Source organism: Amblyomma mixtum, chromosome 1 (genome assembly GCF_055824585.1).
Source record: "Amblyomma mixtum isolate Tamu chromosome 1, ASM5582458v1, whole genome shotgun sequence".
In the NCBI taxonomy this organism is placed as follows: Eukaryota; Metazoa; Arthropoda; class Arachnida; order Ixodida; family Ixodidae; genus Amblyomma; species Amblyomma mixtum.
In genome coordinates this window covers 191187373-191209135 of record NC_143012.1, presented here as the reverse complement: position 1 = coordinate 191209135, position 21763 = coordinate 191187373, and the positions used below count along the sequence as shown (strand labels likewise).

At 46.1% G+C, this 21763-nt stretch overlaps 1 protein-coding gene across 3 annotated transcripts in view; it reads left to right on the top strand.

Annotated features, from left to right (window-relative positions):
- Window positions 1–7125, top strand: part of LOC149370323 (uncharacterized) — a 173962-nt gene extending 166837 nt beyond the window's left edge. For 2 of the 3 annotated variants that reach the window (XM_089561242.1, XM_089561248.1), the window contains exons 3-4: window positions 2341–2475; window positions 4087–7125. In XM_089561242.1, the coding sequence (XP_089417368.1) occupies window positions 2341–2475; window positions 4087–4309 (358 nt within the window). In that variant the 3' untranslated portion in view covers window positions 4310–7125. Of the gene's footprint in view, window positions 1–2337; window positions 2476–4086 lie in introns of all 3 variants that reach the window. The other variant, XM_089561232.1, reaches the window with a different exon arrangement.
- The last annotated feature ends 14638 nt before the right edge of the window (window positions 7126–21763 follow it).

Genomic DNA, 21763 nt, shown 5'->3' with positions numbered 1-21763 from the left:
GAGCTTTGTTTGTCCACGTTTTTTCCTTCCCGCGAAATTCCGATCAAAACAAAAAACAGCGCGAGTGGAATAGTTGATATAGTTTAAAAGAAATAAAAAAGAGATTACGTGTTCTACCCTCTAAGCACTTGAAGCCCCGAAATCCTCGACAACTTGCTCAACACGCGATCTTATGGTGCTTTTGTGCGGAAGGTAATCGGGAAATATTTTAAAGTAGCCGCTATAGCAATATGTACTAATGAATTGTGGGAGCTTTTTTTTTTCTTCAAAGAAGATTTTCCTCTGACCATACTTACATAGTATCTCCTTGAACGCGCACCTATTGTTCAGGCCATGCTAATAATAACGCCATCAGGTCCATTAAGATTAATGATCATAGCTATAAAAACAACTTGCCCATGAGATCTCGGGCTGCATATGGAATCTAAAGATTGCACTTCTGCGCGGTACGCGTCAAAGATTTCTGCGTCTGAAACGATATTTTATTATGCCTGCCTAACCAGCGCACGGTTGGGAGAATATTATATACTGAAAAACGGAATCTTCTAAGCGTGTCGGTTAAATTCTCTTTACCGATCTGCTCTTTGCAGAAAAAAGTGCAAGAACACGTCCCGGAGGAGGTGGTCTTGCTCGTTTTCAAGACTGAATCGTTTACGCTGCTTGACTATCATTCAGGTTGAGTCATTTCAATGCACCCTGAGTGTGGATTCTCGTGACGAAAAGGTCGCAGTGATGGTTTCCTTACTGCCTTTTTGTTCTGCATTCCTTGAGGGGTAGCCAGAATATGCGCTGTATGCGCACTCGCTGAGACGTTCACCATTCACTCAATCTCTAGGGAGGCCATCTGACGAATCCTTTCGAATATATTCTGTCTGGGAACTTCTTTATGGTCCAAGTGGACCGTTGCAACGAACTTTATTTCCCAAGAGGCTCGATGTTTTTCCTTATGTTGGGCACAGTACAAAAGTGGCCTTTCCTTTGAGCTTACAGAACGACCTCACTACACATCGCTTGCCTACGTGACTGAAGCCTTTATTGCGTAAGGTCTGACATAATGCTTAGTATTGTGGACCACCGTCATGAGAAGGGAGATCGACAGAGGTCATTTATTTTCCTGTGACAACGGCTCCCTCTTCAGCCGGACAACGGTCGATTTCCCGTCGATATAGCTGTAGTTCCTCTTTGCACGCCAAGAGTCGTGCCACTTGTGCCGTCTTTGGCGCCATCTGCTCAAAGTCGATCGACATTTTCTGATCATGCCACCACTGTTACTGCGCTAGCGTGCACACATAAAATGTGTATTTGTTGCTTCCTGCGGCAGACTTCGCCGTGCGCATCAGTAAGCTTTCATACGCTATTATCCATCCGCCCCAAATATGCGAATAAAACCAGTTTCCAATGGGCTAAAAGTTATTTTACTGCTAGTTTAAAGCTAAAGTGCACTCTGGGAAAAAATCGGTGCGCAGTCTTACTAACAAACGCTTTGCGTTTTTGTCGGCCTTTCAGAAATTTATTTATGTGCCAAGTCCCAATAGTAAGGCTGGCCTCTCCTTTTTTGCCAGCTTTTCAGAAACGTATATATGTGTCGCGTCTCGATAGGAAGGCCAAACTTCATCGTGTTTATATAGAAAAATGCGATTTTTTTCAGTCGTGTTCATCGCAGAAGAGATATACCAATGTAACAAAAAATAGCTCGCAGTGCTTAATTTGTGTGCGCTTTTCCAACCATAACATCATTTACTTTGTGATAAGTGCATTTTCTACACAATATCTTCAGTGCCTGAGCGCATAAGATCACTATAGTCGTTTACAGCACGAAATAATTCAGTTCTTTTAAACAGCCAATATAGCGGACCGTTTAAGCATATCTGCAAGATGAAAAGAGGTTTGATTACTTCGCTGATGGCGTGAAAGTGAATCCGACAGGAAAACGAATGGCGGAATAAACAGCGAGCTCCTCTCTATGAGAAAACGCACTTTCTTTCTCGTATCGAAATCCTTGGTTTTGAAGTTGAACTTTACTCAAAACCATATTTCTCACTTTCGGTTCCCGACTCTCTCAGCACACTTTTATCTCCACACAATCGAGCGCACTGAACAGAAAAAAATTACTTTCGATTCTACCTGCAGGACGAAGTGTAAGCGAAGGTGAGGTCTGGCAGATGCCTAAACGTGTGGTGAGGAGTTTTTTTTAGCTATATTTATTTTGTGGTTCCACAGTTTTTGCTAGTGCGAATTGTTGCTCGCCTTCACTTACCCGCAAATGCAGTGCACATGAAATGAAGAGCAGGTACCTGGTGTAACGGCTTCTGACGGGTGTCTGTTCTGTGTTCGCAGCAGTCGTGACCGGCGCAGCGGCATCTCGGACCAGCGACTGGCCGAACTCGAGACCCTGGCTGGGCTTAAGTCCCTGCGGCACCGGCTCAAGGGCATCACGTTCCCAGTCGCCTACGGCCTCGTCGACCCCAACAAAATGTACGCTTCGTTGTCTATTGCGAGCCTATTTCACTAGCTCTTACTTGTAAGAACACGCCAGCGCAACATGCCTACCAGATTGAATGAACGTCAGCCGTGAACCTCAATGTCGGTGGAAATTCTTGCCGGAATTCACCTTTAATTATGTTGCCACTATTGGAAACTGATTATCCTTGTACTTTTCTGGCGAACTGTGCTACTACCCACGTTTGAGATTGCGCATAGAGGCCGGAAAGTACTTCCTTTGAAACTCTAGAATTTTGCTACCAAATAAGAGCTGAGAACTGAGTCAGTAACAAACTCAATTCATTCGCAGATGCCAACCTTCCCCCACCCCCTCCTTAGGAGCAAAGTTTGGTCTTTACAATTAGTGTTTCGATAACAGCAGGCAGTGAATGGAATGGCAAGATTAAAATCTACATTGATAGTACGAATAAACTAATGCGAGGGCTGGGAAACCATGCGAGCGGTTTCCCAGGTGGCGTCTTGCTTCAATTATAATGGCCTCTTGAACATCATTCTTTGCGACCACTTCACCCATTCTGTGGTGAAGGATATGCGAATAGTTAGCAAATGCTGTACTCAACAGTTTTTCACAGTGCGCGCTTCCTTGCCTGTGCAGTGGTTATCTCTTAGGAACCTCAGGAACATTAATAACATGACATTTACTTTGTTTATAAGGCACGGTAAGCCATGAGCTTGACGCATGGTAGCCTTAGATGCATACGCACCACTAAAGCCAGCACAACAGAAACTGGTAGCCCGTTACAAGTAGGCCATGTGTTTGTAACTCCATGTGAACTGTATCATTTCAATAGAAATACAATTTGAAAAGTTTGGCTTATGGTTTATGGGGGTTTAACGTCCCAAAAACGACTCAGTCTCGAGAGATACCGTAGTGAAGGGCTCCGGATTTTTGGACCACATGGGTTTCTTTAACGGGCACTGGCATCGCACAGTACACGCTCCTCTAGATTGAAATTTCACTTCCACGGCTGGGGTCGCACCCGCGTATTTCGGGTCAGTACTCGAACGCCATAACCACTAAGCCACCGCGGCGGCAATGTGAAAATTATTTGACGTGTTGACAAGGTAGCATTCTCGAAGCATTTTTGGTAATATAAGAACGCTTGTCTTTCGCTGTCTTTTAGAAATATAGCAGCCCTGACTGCTTTTACAACATACAAGTTACAATGTCATAACTTTTTTTTCAATAACATAGCGCATGCAACGCAACATCGGCAGAAACCAAAATATTTGAAAAGCAACATTGAAGGCACATCCGAGGTGAAGACAGTCGCAATTTCGCCAGCTTACGTATGAAAACAGCGGAAAGAGCATGGTTGAAGACACAGAATTGCACAAGTGGATAGAGAGGGTTAGCGCCCGTCCCTTCCACGTCCGTGTATTCGTGTTCTTTCGCGTGGCATTTAGAAATCGAAATGCAATAGCTACCTTCGACCAACCTTTCGCTCAATTTATGCCAGGTTGTCTCCTAAGTTGAGCACAACGCATCAAATTCGCTACGAGAAATTCCGGGCTATGATGTTCACATCTGGACGCAGCTAGCACACTCATTCTTGTCACTTTTACTCTGCTTCATGCACGCAGTGGCAAGCGGAAGCGCTCCTTCGAGTCTCTCGAAGAGCCCCAGCAGCAGCCGCAGACCCAGCACGGCCGCCAAGGTGGTGTCGTGGGCGCCGACTCTTCCTCGTCGGCCCTCTACCAAGGCGTCGTCGATGACGGGGCGCTCGAAGACTTCCTCACGGGCCTGCCGACGCCCGACGTGACGGCACAGCGGGTCCGCTCGCCCGACCAGCTGCTGAGGATATAGAGTGCGCAGCCCTCTCTCGCCATCCTCACGCCCACATCGAAGCCTCCGCTCACAACTCGCTTCCTGACCCGACGCTCTAACTGATCCCTATACCCTCGAGTACTGAGATCACCTAAATGACAAGCTCGCGTCTTCGAACCGCCTTGGCCGCTCTGTTGCGCCGAAGAAAAAAAGAAAGCAAAAAGGCAGAACATTGCTAGTGAGGGGTGTGAAGGGGAAGGCGTAAGCAGGTAAAGAAATTGAGCCGGATAGTTAATAAAATAATTAAATAAAAAAATAACAAGAACTGTTAAGAGATCCTCGCCATGACACGTTGGGTGCTTTGAAACTAAAAAAAAAAGACACACACTCAGTGCTCTTTTTAGAGGATCGAGAAGAGGAGGAAGAAAGTTGGCGAATACAAACTGGGAGCAAAGATACAGAAAAAAAAAAACACATTCGCGGTACTCATAGCGATAAGAGCTTTATGTGCTCAATCTCTCCCCACCGCGCAAACAGTGGATCAGAAATCTGCTAGTACTTTCCTTAGACGCTGCATCCTTGCCCTGCCTGTGTTTGTTGCACCCTACCCTGAAACACGTTGGTGTTCTTTGGAGCCTTTTTTGATCCGAGTTGTTAGGGGTGTTGTGTACGGTTTTTCGTCAGTGCCTCAGCTGTCGTCGACGATGTGCCCACACAATCCCTTCCTGCGTTCTCAGCTTTTGCTGAGACGGTCATGGAACAGAAATGTATTTTTGTCATAATTCTCACAGGCTATACGAAATTCGCTTTCTGGACAGAAAAATTTGAGGGCGGTCTGAAACAATGACTGTTCTTGCTATAAATTCGTGTTTGACTTTTTTTTCTCTACTAAGTTGCTTTGTGCAGACGATAGAAGGGGAGATTTTCGCATGAGCAATATCAATACTGAAGTTTGGAACTTGAGAGCTTACCGACAAAACATCGATATTTGGTATCGTCGGTCAAAGAAAAACAATTAATGAAATCAATCTTACAACATCGGCTTGCAGTTCCTTAATCCCCTCATTTCCCTTTCATGTAGGTAAACATTGTCGTTTCTATGGAGAAGTAGAGGAATCTGCTCGGTGTGCTTTCTTCAGCCTTACACTCTTCAGCGCTTCGAAAGCAATACGCAAATGACATCCCATGGCACTAGGCACCTTCGAGGAAAGGAGGCCACAGAATGTGATGATTAACCTTGCATGTAGAGCTGCGCGGGACAAGAGGTGTACGAACACGTGTTTACCCCCATTTTCTCCCGAGACGGTCTAGCCTTAGTGAGTGTCGTTTAGATGCTCATGTCTGCGTCCCGCCTCGCTCATGAAATATTCAGGCAGATCACTCGGCAAAGCCCTCCGACGTGAACTCTGGTGCTGTTCTGGAAAACTTTGCTTGGATTAGTTGCTGCTCCATTCTGGCGAGAACTTGAAATCTCAAGGCGCAGAGAGTTATTATTCAACAACTCGTACGTCGGCGCTCTAGTTTCCTAATGAAAAGACCACATGACTAACTCCTCTACGACCTCCTTCCTGATTGGTTTCATTACAAGCATTTGGGGAGCTAGGCGCATATGATTTATTCCATGACCTAGTTGTCATCTCATACGCTAGGCTAACATATTTATTTGAGTATAATTGCATGCTATAGACAGTGGTGCACAGTCTGGTCACTGCGGCAAAAAAAAAGATTGGAAAATTGCAGGAATCTAGTCTACATACACTTTTTTCTCTCGTACCCTTTGAAAACACACAGAATACTTGCTTCATTTTTCAGGCAGGAATGCAAGTAACCATCCTCGAAATTTATCTACGCAGTCCAATGAAGGCGGCCAGTCAGTCATGTAGTTTTTTTACAACGATGGGGTAGCCGTAGCACAGGCGATACCTCTGTCGAATCAAATCAAGTTGATACGGGTGGATTCAAAGGCTTGAAATCAGAAAATCTGGCTGGCACTATCTTCGATAAAGCGGGCACATCGTCGGCGTTGGCACGTGTTCTGACTACACTGCGTTGTTTCATTTCGCTTCAAGTATATATGTACAAACAGCTACAATCGGGCAAATCAGGGCGACTACGCGCGATGAACAATGAACACGCATTTAAATGGGGCATGCTTGTTAATGCTTCCAAACTGCAGTGGAATGCTTGTCAATCTGTCGTGAGCTTTCATTAAAAACTTCACACGCCGCGTTATTTGTCGAAATTGTGTTGAACATCACTGTCCCTTACTGTGTGCGATGAGTGACTTCTATATATGCTTTGGAGTAAACTGCCTGCCGCAGACGTCTGTGTCTCAAACAATTCAGACATTTTGTGTGACGTGCTTCTGCTCATCTTCATGCGTTATGCTTAACTTTTGCTCCTTTCATATAGAATTGTTTACACTTGTTTAGTGCAGTTGCGTTACAGGTTGTAGAGCTGTTGATTTCTGAAACCCAGAAAAGTCTCTTAGCAGCTGGAAGTTTGGATTCGCTAGAACGTCAGCGCGCGACGTCGGAGATGACGGTATTACAATCGTTGTGGCTGGGAAGTACTTCCTATTTATTGCACAGTACAATCTATTACATGATCTTTCATCTGTTTCATATTGCACAAGACTTTGTAATATAACGTATTTATTGAGTTTTGATGCAACTCATTTAATTATTTATTTCATTCCTTGCAATGTTGGGACAATACCTCCCGCTGAAGTCCCTGCTGTGTCTCCTACGCTGCGCACATTCTGTAAATATAAGTCTGTTTAGGCAGTTTTGCTAATTGTTTGTGCAGATTAGGATCAATGTTGCCCGAATAAAATCGACTCCTCGTCTGTTGAACTAGTCTCCCTTGTCTCATTTCATTCTACCGCTGGTAGTTCAGGGGAAAAAAGGGTACAGATCACTTCAGCCAAAGTTGCGTTCAATAGCGGCAACAACGTACTTTTCAACTATGAAAATAGCTCAGAGTTTTGAATATCTGTAATTTTATACGGTGTCTTTATACTGCAAGACAGAAGGTGATGAATTTAAATGCTAACCTGAATATCACACTTTTCGAAATGCACGCTTTTTCCGCTTTTTCTGTTTAGTAATCAATAGTCAACTGCTCACGGTTCCTTCTATCATTGCCGCCTCAATTAAGGCGTCAGTGTGCTGTTATGGTAATTTCATGCAGTCAGTGGACAGCATGAAAACTGTATACATGAAAATTCAGTACTGTTAATGGAACATATTCTTTTTTTACCGCCTCACTTAAGGCATTTATGTACTTTTATGGTAATTTAATGTAGTTAGGGGACTCACAATTTATTAATTACTTCTTTCCGGAACAAGACATATGGAAAAATTAGTCATTTTGCGAATATAATTTTTTTCTAATTGATAGAACAAATTGGCAAGAGTGTAGTTTTTGGTAACAGACAAATAAGCCGCTCTTATTCAAAGCGATAAAGTACTTATGGATTAAGGATGCAATTACTCAGTCCACATCGCTAAATGTTCCTGTAATACAGATTTTTACTGCGACGTAAGGTAAACTTGGGCAAGTTATTAGAGCGCCCTGTAACAAATCAAAGTAAAAACGACTATCTCAATATACTGCAGGCTCAAAGTACTAAATAAACTAATGCATTAACCTCCGCCGGTAGTTCTTGCGGGGGAGCGGCTGATCATGGGTACTTTTAGTTGACTTTGAGTTTGTTTTTAAGGAAAGAACTTTTGTTTTTAAGGAATGAACTTCGCATAACTTTGTTTGTCAAGAGCGTTACCTTTGCAAGTATTTTAAAAAGAGTAGCATGTGAAAAAGCAGGAAAAATTGTCCGTTTCATCTACGCAGATGAATGTGTATTCATATTTCAGAAAGGTTTGGTTTTAGGGAGATTTAACGTCCCAAAGTGATTCAGGCTATGAGGGACGCCGTAGTGAAGGGCTCCGGAAATTTCGACCACCTGGGGTTCTTTAACGTGTACTGACATCGCGCAATACACGAGCTTCTAGAATTCCGCATTCATCGAAATTCGACCGCCGCGGCCGGAATCGAACCCAGGTCTTTCGGGTCGGCAGATGAACACCATAACCACTGAGCCACCACGGCGGCGCGATTCAGAAGGGTGCTCTTGAAGAGAACACGTTGTGCTGTAAAGGTAATAATTTCTCGCTGGAGTGGTTTCGGGAACAGCTGGCAAAGCCCGTTTATCTGTGAGCCTGTCGAGGAAACCCCCTCAATCTGCTCTCCATTTGCGCTCATCCCTTCCCGTTTTTCTGAAAGAGACAAGGCATACGAGACCGCTCATCCCTACCACTGCGACAATGGCATCACTCAGGCGTCGGTTGAATGCAATCTGTTTCAGAACTTTCATATCGCGGAGCACCATATTGAGGATGGCGCTCAGCTGATCGGCTGAACTTGCGATAAAGTACGGTATACTTCTGCATGACACTTCCGGAGCCCTGTATCATGTGTGAAATCAAGGCGTCAATGTTATCAAGTAAAAACTAACCCTATACTCATAACATAAGCGCTAATAATGTAAAGCATTGGCCTGCAAAATGCATTGACTCTACTCGGCACCAAGGCCTCATTTTAAAGGCATTCTAATGATACCCTCATACAGTGCATGCTCCTCATCAGTATGAAAACATGACCACTATTGCTGACGAAATGAAAATGGTGACTTTCCAAGCCTCCCCTCGCCACCTGTGCTAACCATAATAGTAAACAGGTAACTGAGATAGCGCGAACTCTATTGTGCACAGCATACATAGCCGCCTGCATGAACGTTACGCTGAGGGTGTGACTGGAAATTTTCAGGGGGCTTTAAGGCGGAGTATGATTGGAAGTTCTGTTATACAGACGTCGTTTATTCGTACCAAGCCGCACAAGAACACTCGCATTTCCCGACTGAAATTAAATTGGTTCCTGCGATGAACAACGACACTAGGAAGAACAAAACTCGTCGTGAAATGAGAGGTCTGTCAGTGAATTACGCAGATAGAGCCTACAAACAGTGATGACATTCCTTAGGTGTTTCAGAGACTAGGCATCAGATAAGCTTCTGGTCTCCTAAACTTGCAGTAATAAAAGAAACTATCTTTTTCATTGCACTGAAACAAAAATTCACTCCTGGAAAGAATTCGAATGGTTCTACCCGCATTCAGTACATATTACTGCCACACCATAATATCATAAAACATAGATTAACTAATTTTAACTGGGTGTTAGAAAGAACGCTGAAGAAACTCGATAACATTATTTACTCGTATGCAAGGACCGTCGAACTAGCGGAAAACGCGCAGCCCGGAAATATCATCCAATATGACTCGATACATTCCGATATGCGCCGATACGATGCAACACAGCTCTCGCTAAGTTCATCGAATTCAGCAACTTAGCATGAACGTTGCCACTTTTCTCCTTTTGCATGAGACCAGTCCGTGGGAAGCGCAGTAAAGATTTTTCTCTGTCAATATAAATGTGGCCGCCACCGTCGGTATTCGATTCCCCGGCCTTGGCCTGAAAGTCGAACGTGACAGGGACTGAACTACGACGACGCATAAGACTAGTTCGTTTAGCAAGGAACACACTCTCACACATTTTTGAAGTCACCCGTATCGCGAGACAGCTGGATGGCCGCTCCTACCAAAGAAACTTGCATACAAGTCCTGAGTGGCGAAGCAATATATCCCCCTTTTTTTAAAGCAGCGTGTAGTCGACACTGACAAGCACTATTCTAGAGCTACCAGCACTAAATGTCTAAAAAAAAAATACTTTCAGGACCAAGGCTTCCAAAAAGGAGGGTAGCAAGCTGGATAACCAGCTCCGACAACGACTACAGGAGAAACTCCTCTTGTGGAATGTGCTCAAATGGGCTCCCACTTCTGCCCTTTATTTTGCTCAGTCACATGGCTAGTGGACGAGCTCCCAGTGAAGCCCAGGCTCGTGGACTCTTGAACAAGTAGACGCCCAACCTTGAGGTTCTTTTGTTAAAATACAGTTGTTCTCCCCTCCACCACACGCCCATTCTCCTCATCGCTCCTTACTCTAGCGGCCCTTCTTGCCTTTCCACGGAAATGCCTGGTTTTTTCATCTTCGAAGAACCCTAATCTGAATAATTGATCGCCTTTCCCTGTCACCATAACTGTACGAAGGGCCTCCCACATATAATGCCGAAAAAGGGTTATCATTGTCGAAAAAGGATAGCTAAAGTTACGACCGTCAAAAGCCGGTTGAAAGATGTTTTTGAATAAATTTCGCATATGTCTCTTTCATCTACAAATGGAAATTGCATCGTCTGTGGGAGCCGTCAACGATAATATGCGATAGACAGGGACTTGCAAAGCTCTTTCTGGACGCTTGTTGCCCCGCCGCGGTGGCTCAGGGCTAACGGCGCTCGGCTGCTGACCGGAAAGACGCGGGTTCGATCCCGACCGCGGCGGTTGAATTTCGATGAAGGCGAAATTTTAGAGGTCTGTGTGCTGTACGATGTCAGCGCACGTTAAAGAACCCCAGGTGGTCGAAATTTCCGGAGTCCTTCATTACGCCGTCCCTCATAGCCCGAGTTGCTTCGGGACGTTAAACCCGAATAAACCAAACCTTTCGGGATGCTTGAAGCTACGCGGATTCACGTTATATTAGCAGAGGATGACCCAGAAAGAAAACCTGCTACTAGCTATTGTAGTGTACACGACCCTTTTGCCTCAGTCTGTGCTAACTATTTCGTGTCATTACCTATGTGAAATTCTTTAATGGTCATCCATTATTTTAAATTTCAAGATCCAAATTGATGACACGCAAAAGAGTGAAACAGACGGCGAAGTTGTGGTATGATGGGGCAGAAATTTGGTATCCCTGATTTACCAGTTTACTCAGTGAGCTCATTCCCTGCACGGTCGTCCAATGTATTCCGAGACGCGGCCACTAGTCGAATCGTCTGGTCTCAAAAATCTAAAAGGCCTGTGTCGAAACAATTGCAATTTTTACCCAACCCTTTGTTTGAAAAGCGAGCCACTTTTCCAGGAAACACTCTCAGAGCCGCGAGAGCATTTGGACTCCAGTGGACACAGTTTTTTAGACCGTCGCTACTGTCACATTTCTGTTTCATAATCAGTTCGTAAACACACTGACGGCCTGAGCTTCTTATAGAGTGAATAAAATTGTAAATTTACAAAAAAAACTAAAAATCTCTTGGCCTTTATCACTATGAAGACAGGTATTTACTCAACACCCAGAGAATAAATATGTACATTGCAAGGAAATACTCTGGAAATGCGATCTCGTTCCCGTGCAATGGTCCTCGTGATCAGAGCAAACATTTGCAGTAAACGAAGGGTTGCTCGAGTATTGTTTACACTCTAAAAGAGATTCATGTGATTTGAAAGAGTAATATGTATATGAATGATTTTAAAAGAAAATTAAACGACAACCTTTAAAATCCTTTCCTGAAGACCGCTCTCTCCTCTCTGAACCTATACGAAGGCCGCAGGATCGGCATGCTTTCTTAAGTAAAAGCTATAGCACTGGGAAAAATCTTGTTGCTCGGCAAAAACTGGCATTATAACAATTAACGAAATATATATCGCTAAATGCCTTTAATGCAAGCGTATAATGGTCCTGATATCCAACATATTTTTTTTTATTCGTGTAAAAATGCAGCATAATATTTTTCATAAAATCGCAGAAAAGTTGCATGCCAAATCGTGTGTAAACAAAAATAAACGATATAAACTTTTTTTTCCAAGACGGGAAGAGTAGTTCCGATTCTTAAGGCTATGATGCAAGAGCATTGATGAATTAATCACCATATATGGGAAATAGATAATTTACTACTTTACACTGACAGGTACCTGTGAGTACTAATATTTCTTCTGGCGCAGTGGTGCAACGATTAATCGATGTGCCATTGCACTGCGATGGCAGTTTCTGCCACCGGTAAGCCTTGCGAGCATCAGATTGTTCTTCTCGAGCCACTTCTCGAGGCTAATCATTAAATGAACAGCCACCTGCCACGGTGTGCAGTTTGCTCACAATCCAGTGGGCAAGTTTTTATGACGTCACAAGGTCCCTTAAACAAGGTAGCCCACCTGCAACCTAGGGGGAATATCTAGGTGACCCAGATAGATTGCTTCAAGGTCGAGCAGCCTTCAAGATCGTCGGCTTCCTGGGTTGTGGGTTTAGATGCTAATGAACTAAAAGCAAGAATATAGACGATCAATGCGATGGATGTGGACGAGTATGCGTTAACATTAGTGATTAGTGTTTCCCCGGAACAAGCAGCTGCTGTCACTGACTGGATGAGACGTTCCTAGAGGGTGGCGTGATTTATTCTGTACATCACAGTGGGACACAAAGCATCTCCGTTTCACTTTAACTATTCTATCCAGCAATCACAGTGGGACGCGCCGTACCACCTCTCCACTCTTCCCGCCAGTCATGCCGCGTCGCCTCTCACCCTTTCTTCTTCTTCCCTTCGCACTTTCACTCTCCCTACAAATATTGTGAAAATGGGGGGGGGGGGGATTTTCTTCTTTCTGCTTCGCTACCTGTTAATTGAAGCTTCAGACGGATGGACGGACCCAGAGATATTTCCAAAATGGTGGTTCTAATGCTAACTCACTAAAACATATTTTACATTAGTCACACCAGCCAATCGCCCGAAATGCCTGCACGGAAGAGGGGACTTGGATGCTTCATCCGCTGGAATTAATAACTGACGTAGTGGTCGCTACACAGCCCTAGCATATAAATTTGGTGTTGAGTAAAAAAATCCCGTTAAATCTTCGTGCGACTTTGTCAGATATATATATAAGCTTGAGGACTTTAACTGTTTCAGTGAGCACCATATTTATTTGTAACTTTGTTTGCTTATTTTTTTTACTTCCAATGACCGAAGGCAACAGGACGAGGCAGCAAAAAAAAACAAAACAAATACCATCGAGCCAACTTACAACGAACCTGACGGTCACTGCGATTTTGTTCATTGTATCCAATGTTTGTAGTGCGCGGACGTCTCAATTACATATAAAGATACGGTTTTGCGGCAAAGTGCAGCTCATTCCTTAAAGAAGTGCGCATGTGCGTCGATTCCTTCGAACCAGACTTTATTATGGCGCTTTCCATACACTTCAGCCTGGTAATGTTCTCACCGAGACATTTGCTGCCAACCAGCTGCTTTAAGGACGCGACAAAAATAATCTCGGGTGAAGTGTACACAGCAGCTGGTCCCAGGTAGCCCGCTCTAATCAGAATCTCAGCAGTCGCGAAGTATTTGTACTTTGCTTACAATATCTTCGTCACAGCACGTCTTTGTCATGGTGGCGTACGCACCGATATAGTTATCTCAGGCCGCATCGGCCCAGCTGTGTGTCAGCGACGCGTTGTTATAAATTCCGTGCGACTGATCACTTGGGCTTTCCGCAGCGTAATCGGCCATTACTGTGCCCATGCAGCAAAGAAGACAGCACAGCGCCTTGCGCACAGAACTTATCAGCTGCCGTGCCTGCTCTCTAGTCACTGCAAGTGCACGATACCAGCACAAAAGATGGACGGCCGACTCGCAAGGCAACGCAAACCACAGGAACGCTAGGACCAGCCAGCCATTTACACTGCCCACACCCTCCCCCGTATCACGGCTACCCCGCTAGTCGTTCTACTGTAGACTTTTTCTCCATCCGGCCTACACGCGCGCAATGTGCCGTCGTACATGGTAGTAATCATCGACCTTACTGTCCTTCGCCAAGCTCTTGATGCACCTCGCAGGTTGTTGCCCACAGTTTTGTTCTTTTATTATGCGAAGCATATTAACGTAGGTTTCGGGCCTTCGCGCGACGCCCGGCGGTGGCCACCATTGACCTTGAAGTGAGATCATATGATGTGACGTCACGTGATGACGTCACACCGGCTGCAGATGGGGCCTCATATCGCGCCGTCGGACGTCGCCCGGCGGAGGCCTCCACGCTTCGGTTCGCGCCGTCGCGGGCGACGCGGCGGCGGCGCCACCATCGCTGCATCACGTGATATGTGACGTCACGCCAGGGATGAAGCGGCGCGCGCCCGCCGTCGCGTCAGTCATAGAGTAACATAAAAGTAAAGAGCGGACACTCGGGCCCTTTCGCGGCCGAGTTCGGCGCTTCCCCGTTTCCGCCAGATGGCACTGAACGTGCAAATAAAAAAAAAAGAAAAAGAGTATGGTCTTGGCATGTCTTGGCTTCCTTCTGCGGAGTGACTGATGCGCTCATTGTCACCCTGACAGAATGCACGTGGTAGGTTCACTGCCGCTTGCCAAGCGCACGCGATGCGTGGCATAACGCCTTCGCGGCTTGTGGGTGACGTGTTCGCCGCGGCGTCCAGGCAAGCGATCAAAGCCAAACGCTTTTGACGAGCGTTGCACGTCGAAACCTGGATAATCGTTGCGTGCTCCGTAATCGTCGCTCTGGTGGCCGGCTGCTCAGCTGGGCAATGTGACAACGCCTCCTCCGTGAGAGTGGAGAACGCACAAGACGCAATGAAAGTAGAGCCTCCAAGATTCCTGCTATCTTCTATCATCTCTGAGGCCAGTGCGTTTCCCCGGGTCCGCTAGGTGCGCTGTGCACAAAAGTCGGCCGCTGGGGCCTACGGGAGTGTCCGCTCTTTACTTCTATATTACTCTATGCGTCAGTCTCTGTGCCCGCAACCGCGCCAGCGTCTTTGCTCCGGGCGTGTATGCGGTCAAGATGCCTCCAAACGCTAAGGACGTTAATAATAAGAATGCAAAACGAAGGCTGCTTCGCATCCACTGGGGCTTAACCTTGATAAGCCTCCAACTTTTGCTTTTCTGCGTAGCCACGATCTTTCCGTGCTGATGAAATGGGGTCTAAAACTGGCGTTGCGGGATTTAATCTTCTAGGAAGCGGAAGTTTTTCCAAAGCGGGGGCAAGTTTGCGGAACTTCCTCGTTCGCTGCAACCGAGTGGAGCGGCGGCAGTTATTTCATTATATATCCGACGCGTTGCCATTACTATAATACATATTGTGACGCTAACAACGCCGCCGTCTGTAATAAGCGAGCGTTCGTTATATCTGCGACACTTATAACTTTCTCTGTGAAACAATCATCAATGGCTGTTTTTAGAGTCGCATTATTAAGGACACTTGGGATGGAGAGGGGATACTGGTTCTTTTCGTTCGTCCCTCCTGGCATCCCGTGAGTAGCGCCACTAAAAGGAACACATATCCACTGTGGCGCTGATCAGTTTTCGGTATGTTACTGACGCTTAGTTAGTTTTTTTTATGACTTCTCCTAAACGCACACCCCTACAGAAAGCCGAGCGCCAGGCTGGGGAACGCTTGTACCCATTTTACCGGTGGGTGTCCGGCGGTGGGTTTCGAACCAACCACTTCCCGCAACAGAGACGGGTGGTCAAACCACTAGGCCACGAGATTATATACATAGAGATTATAAAGAGAGATATAGAAATTATATGAGATATAGAGATAGAGAGATATAAAGATTATATTAAAAAAATAAGATGAAAAAGAAGAAACGACTAACTATCCGCAATTATTCTGCAAGTGCGGGGAAGAATCATTCTATTCCTCTTCATGCGCAATCTTTTCCATGCGTTTCATCATGAATGGAGGACTAAAGATAAACTTTGTTTTTATGTGAGTACGAAAGGCCGAGAGTATAACTACAAGTGGAAGATGTATTTTTCGAGTCTCTGTGCAATCCTTTTAAGCCACTACTACAGCATACAGCATTTAAAATGGCGTCTGGGCTCTTTAGCCATGTCATAGCATTGCGCTATACCTACTCGAATGGACCATGCGAAAAGTACCAAGACACAGTTTTAACTCTGTCGGCATATTTTATTTGACCGAAGAAAAATACATAAAAAATTCTTCCGTTACACTAATGAAATATTGTAGGCAAAAATTCACAAGTGCCGTTTCCCGCCGCGAAGGAGGGGTGCCATTGAACGTGTTTAATTCTATGGACTGTCGCATAAGTGCTAAATTAACACAGAACGCTGCGTGGCGGCAAAATGTGGTCAAGGCATGTACCCGTTCCTCTGAAATATTTCGCGAAAGCTATAGATGAAGCCAGTTAAGCTGAACAAACAAACAAAAAGTAACAAGAACGAAGGCCCAAAGCGACTGACGAAAGCGTCCGAGTCTCGCTGCCGCCGTGTAGGCCGGCGCGTTCTCATTAATTCAGCGGAAAACCCTTCGAGCGACGCACAGCATTGTGATGCGTGACGTGACCTCATAAGTTACCGCCAGGCAAAAAAAAAAAGCCAGCGGATGAAGCGCAAGAGAGGTGACGAGTCCTCCTCGGTCACGGAACGCGGAAAGCCCGCGTAACAATTCCGACTACGGGACAACCAGATCGCATAACCCGGCTGCATCGGACCCCGCACCGCCAAGCTCCGACGAAGGCAGGCAAATCGGATTTGTGCATCCGGCGTCCTGAATTCGCGAAGGCAGCCCACGCTACTCATCACGAGCTGTGAGCAATGACCATCGCCATTGCGAAGTGAAACAAAGAGAAACGGGAAACTGGTGTCAATGCAAGTGCCATCAGAAATGTCGCTGGGTTGACAAAGCATTGCTACCTGCCCATGGGCCATATCTCACGTATTTCAGCACTTTTCTGAAATACCTGCCTTTCCCTCTCTCTCTCTCTCTCTCTCCTTCTGCCTTTTTTGAGGTCAGAGTATAGTCGAAGGAAAATATCACTGCGTCACCATGCCATTCAGTGAGTTGTTTGGAGGTAGGGCCTCGGCAAGGTAGCATTTATTCTCGTTTTTTTAGTTTCCTTGCATCCTGATGTGAACAGACGCCCACTAGGTTATCGCTGGTGGTGGCATGTGCTATGTATGCCGGGTTCGACATCCCGAAGCGACAATATGTCTGTAGAGTTGTTCGAAGTGGAGGGCTCCAGATTAACTTCCACCAAGCTTTTCGAAGTGACTGACGTTACACTACAGAGTGGGCGACATCAGAGAACAGTGGACGACATCGCTCGGTTTTTATCACTTGACTCGGGGATCAGAACGCAATGTCAAAGCCGCTTAGCCACCGCGGCGAGTAAAGGGTGGTCTTTTTATACGGCATCATTGAATGTGCAAATTTATTTATTTATTTACAAATACTGCTAATCCCAATTGGGATTGTGGCAGGAGGGCTTAGTAAGGTTAACAGAACGCGGTCAAGCATAATAAGGTTAACAGAACGCGGTCAAGAGTTGTTTAAAGCTATACCTCCAGAAATTATAACTTCATCGAACAAACTTCATGACCAAAGTACATTTTTTGTCGATTCATATAGCCTTGGCGGAGAAATAATTCGTACGTATCAGGCTACAGATAGTCAAATGCGGAAGTCATGATGATAAAAGAATTGTAAAAGTTTATTCAGTGAAGCACCTCAAGTGGTACACGCCATTTCTATAGCGCTAGAAGAAATGTTATGGTTATGTTTGCATTGGTTTGGTTTCATGGGAATTAGCCTATCAAAGAAACTCAAGCTATGAGGGATGCCATTGTGGAGGGCTCCGATTGTTTCAACCGCTTGGAGTTATTTAACATGCACTGACATATCGCAGTGCACCTCGTCTTAATCAAACCGAAAGCTTTGAGTCTATGGTTACTGCCGTCACTTCTACCCAGTCAGTGGGCTGGTCAGCGTCAATTCTCAATCAAATTCCAGACAGCATGTTGTACTGTAGCCCAAATTTTGTCGCCGCGATAGAAGGCTGGTAGTGTGGGAGTCTTTGTTGCCCTCAGTACTGGTGATTTGTTGCGTCCAATACAGGATTTGTTGCTCTGCAGAACCCTACTCGAAGGTGTCCTTGGAGATTGATTTCGTTGAGATCAGTCACCGCCAGTTTTCAAATACAAACGCTAATATAGGATTTTGTGTTAACTAGTAACTCTCTATTCGCTGTCCGAGTATGGGAAAAAAACTTCTTGCTTTTAGCCAGCCTGATGCATGTTTCAAATGCTGACCTGTACTGTACAAAATGAGGGCACATATTGTTAAGTAGGGGCGTCTGATAAACTGTGAAGCATCCATTCCGCGTACAGACAAGCACCGGGTGAAAGCGAGTCAAGGAATAAATAATATATCGCGAACGAGAATAATTAGGGCAGAATACTGGAACTACAGGGAGGTTTAGAAGTGTCATAATACCAGTAGTGTTATGACACTTATAAAGACGGAATTCGTAATTTCTTCCGTCGTTTGATAAGACACAAATGATCCGATCCGGCTAGCTTTAACACCTCTGAACTCGGATTATTTAACTTGCGACCGAACGGAGCGCCAGCCCCACCATGACTGTCAACCGCAGCGGCGAGTCTTCTAGGCTACTACGAGCGAAGAAGACGGCGGACAAAAAGGCAGCGACGGCGGGGGAGACAACGCGAGCCAAGGCGGATGCGACCGTGGTGACGAGCGGCACCATTCAGAATTCCGAGTCACCGTTAAACATAGCGGAGATAATGAAGGTGAGCGTTCAGGCGGCAGGTAGAGGAACCATAAACGGCATTGCGCTCTGCAAGAAAAAAATATGCGGCAGATGCACCGATAACCACAGCGGGAGAGACAGCCCGGTTAGTGCCAGCGTTTGACACAATATCACGAAGCTCTCCGGCAGTAGACGAATGGATTCGACGTGAGGACGACCTCGCTGAACTCTACCGTTCGACCAACCGATTAACCTCCAGCAACGCACTCTCGAAGTTCGAAGGACCAGCGCAGACCTGGTGTAACTCCCTGGAATCCTACAAAACCTGGCCGAAGTGGAAAGAGCAGCTCCAGCGCACCTTCTCAACGACACTGGGTATGCAACTGCTCCATCGTGAAATGAAGGAATGACATCACAAGCGAGGAGAGCCCGTCTAGTGCTAAGCTCTGGAAGGCGCGCCGGTGGAACCTAACAGATGAGGAGTTAAGGTCTGTTAAGGCCCGTTATGAGTGTCTTATAATGGTCCTTAACGACGAGGATGCCATCAGAGCAGTCAGCGTGAGCGCGTACGAAACTCCGCAGGACCTACTACAGCATCTCAAACGTCTTGAAGAGCGAATCGGGAACGTTGATAATAAATTCTGAGTAAAGCAGCCCTTAATCTGCGCCCCCTATCTTAACGCTCATGGCAACAAAAAGCGAGCTTCGGCGTGGGCCTAGAACACCAGTTGCGATGGCAAGGACCTTCTCGAAGGAGGAGATGGAAGCCCTTGTCTAACGAGAGAGGGGAACACCTCTGCTTTAACTACAGGGTGTACGGCCATGTATCTCGCATCGGTGGACGGGATGTAACGCCTGCAGGCGGCTGCGACACGAAGAAGTTGGCAACAAAAAAAAGCAGAAAACAGGCCGCAAGTAGCTCAGAACGTAACGGGATTTCATTTCGAAGTCGCGAAGCGGCAAATTAAAAGTACTTCATGGTGGTGAAAACAAACTGCCGGGACATACAGGCCTACATCGATCTTGGTAGCCATTGCGTAATCCTACGGAAAGAGGATACAAATTGAGGTTTAGGTTTAAATTTATGAAGGGTTTAGCATCCAAATGCGACTCGGGCTATGAGGGACGCCGTAGTCAAGGGCTCCGAAAATTTCGACCACCTGGTGTTCTTTAACGTGCACTGATATCGCATAGTACATGGACCACTAGAATTTCACCTTCATTGGAATTCGAACGCCGCTGCCGGGTTCGAGCCCGAGTCTTTTGGGTCAGCATCCAAGCGCCATACCACTGAGCCACCGCGGCGGGCTGAGATGCAGATTGAATACAAATCCCCTAAACAATACTGACGAAGTAGTTCACAATCGGAGGTTACAGGTCAGGGCATTTCACACCTTGCGTGGAAGCCAGCATCACCCTTAGGGACGGGGAAACGAGGATCATCCAGCCGATGCTCCCGCGCTAATCGTCCCCAAAGTGTCATTGTCCATACATCTGATCGTGGCACAGCCTTTATCCTAGGAAGCCCACGTCACGATTGTGAGGCGGCGGAACACCTTGTGGATTTTCTAGGAGCTTAAGATATTGAAGAAAGCAACGACACACTGCAATTAATTGAGATTCACAAGCTCCCAAAATGTCCTGCCTGCCTTTGGGCCATGGAAACACAGGGGTGCCCCCACAGTACGTGAAATTCGTTCAGCTCTGCGCCGTGCGCACTGCACCAAATTCTGATGTTTTCATGGACGTTCAGATAAAGTGCCAAGAAGGACGAGGGCATTGCATACTACGGTGTTACCTCAACGTTGACGAGGCCAGCGAAACATAAATGCCCATCATGAACATTTCTAATCACGTCTTGACCATAAAAGAAAATTAGCGTATTGAGCGAGCAGAAGCTTGCTACTCGGACGATGCGCCTCTCCGGATGGGTCAGTCGAACGACAGCTTTGCTCAGCCATTAGCGGTGCCGAGTAAGGAGGTAGATGAAAATGGCAGAACGGCTTACATCAGAACAGCGATAACATTTCGAATAAGTTATCGACGAGTATCGAGACTGCTTCGCAAGCAACGTTTCAGAAATAGGCTGCATGAATTCCACCGAAATGAGCACTCAACTGACAACCGCGGTTACCGCGAAGTTTCGTCATTGCCGACTCTCCTCCGCCTAAAGGGCACACAAATAGGTAATGATCGAGGAACAAAACCACGCTGGCATCATTGTCGACGCCAAATCGGAGTATGCAAGCCCTATCCTCCTAGTTCGTAAAAAGAGGCGGGGGCAATGGCACTTTGTGGGTTACCAAGCTCTGATCTTTATGACAAAGGACAGGTAGGCGTTGCCATTGATTGATGATCAGCTTGACCACCTGAGACGAAAGTGCTTTCTGAGAAGTCTAGACATCGTATCGGCCTACTACCAGATTCCGATCTCTGAAGAGTCCCGACAAAATGCCCTGCAATACACCGTGGCACTCATTTACATGAATGATATGGACGACAGTCGAAGAACCATGGACGACAGTCGAAGAACCACACGGGGTTCGGTCACGACACGAGGAAGGCCGCTTCTCGAGGAAGGCCGCTTCAATTACGTGGAGGCTTTCCTCCCGGATCGCACAGCCACCTGAGGAATTGTATAGATCCGGTCACGCACGGTACTCATATCCAAAAAAAAGCAAGCCGCAGGGCTCTGCATTCTGTCCAATGGTAACGAACACGGGACTGCTAAACTGAGTGAAAAAGTTCTTAACCGGTGAAGATATCAGCTTCACCAAGTATGCGGACGATGCACCACATCGGCTACACAAGGATCATTGGCACACAAGGGAGAAGCTCTGCAAGCAGCTACAGCTATGGTTGAAGAATTTGTCGGAGATCTGTCCTCAATGCTCCCCGGAGGAATCCGAAATTTTCTGGCTACAGAGGAGAAATTGCAAGTCCCCGGGAGAAATTGACCGCTACCTACGAATAGATAAAATTCATTAAAAAGAGAAGATCACAGTTTGGGGCTTGTGGTGACAAAGCAATCTG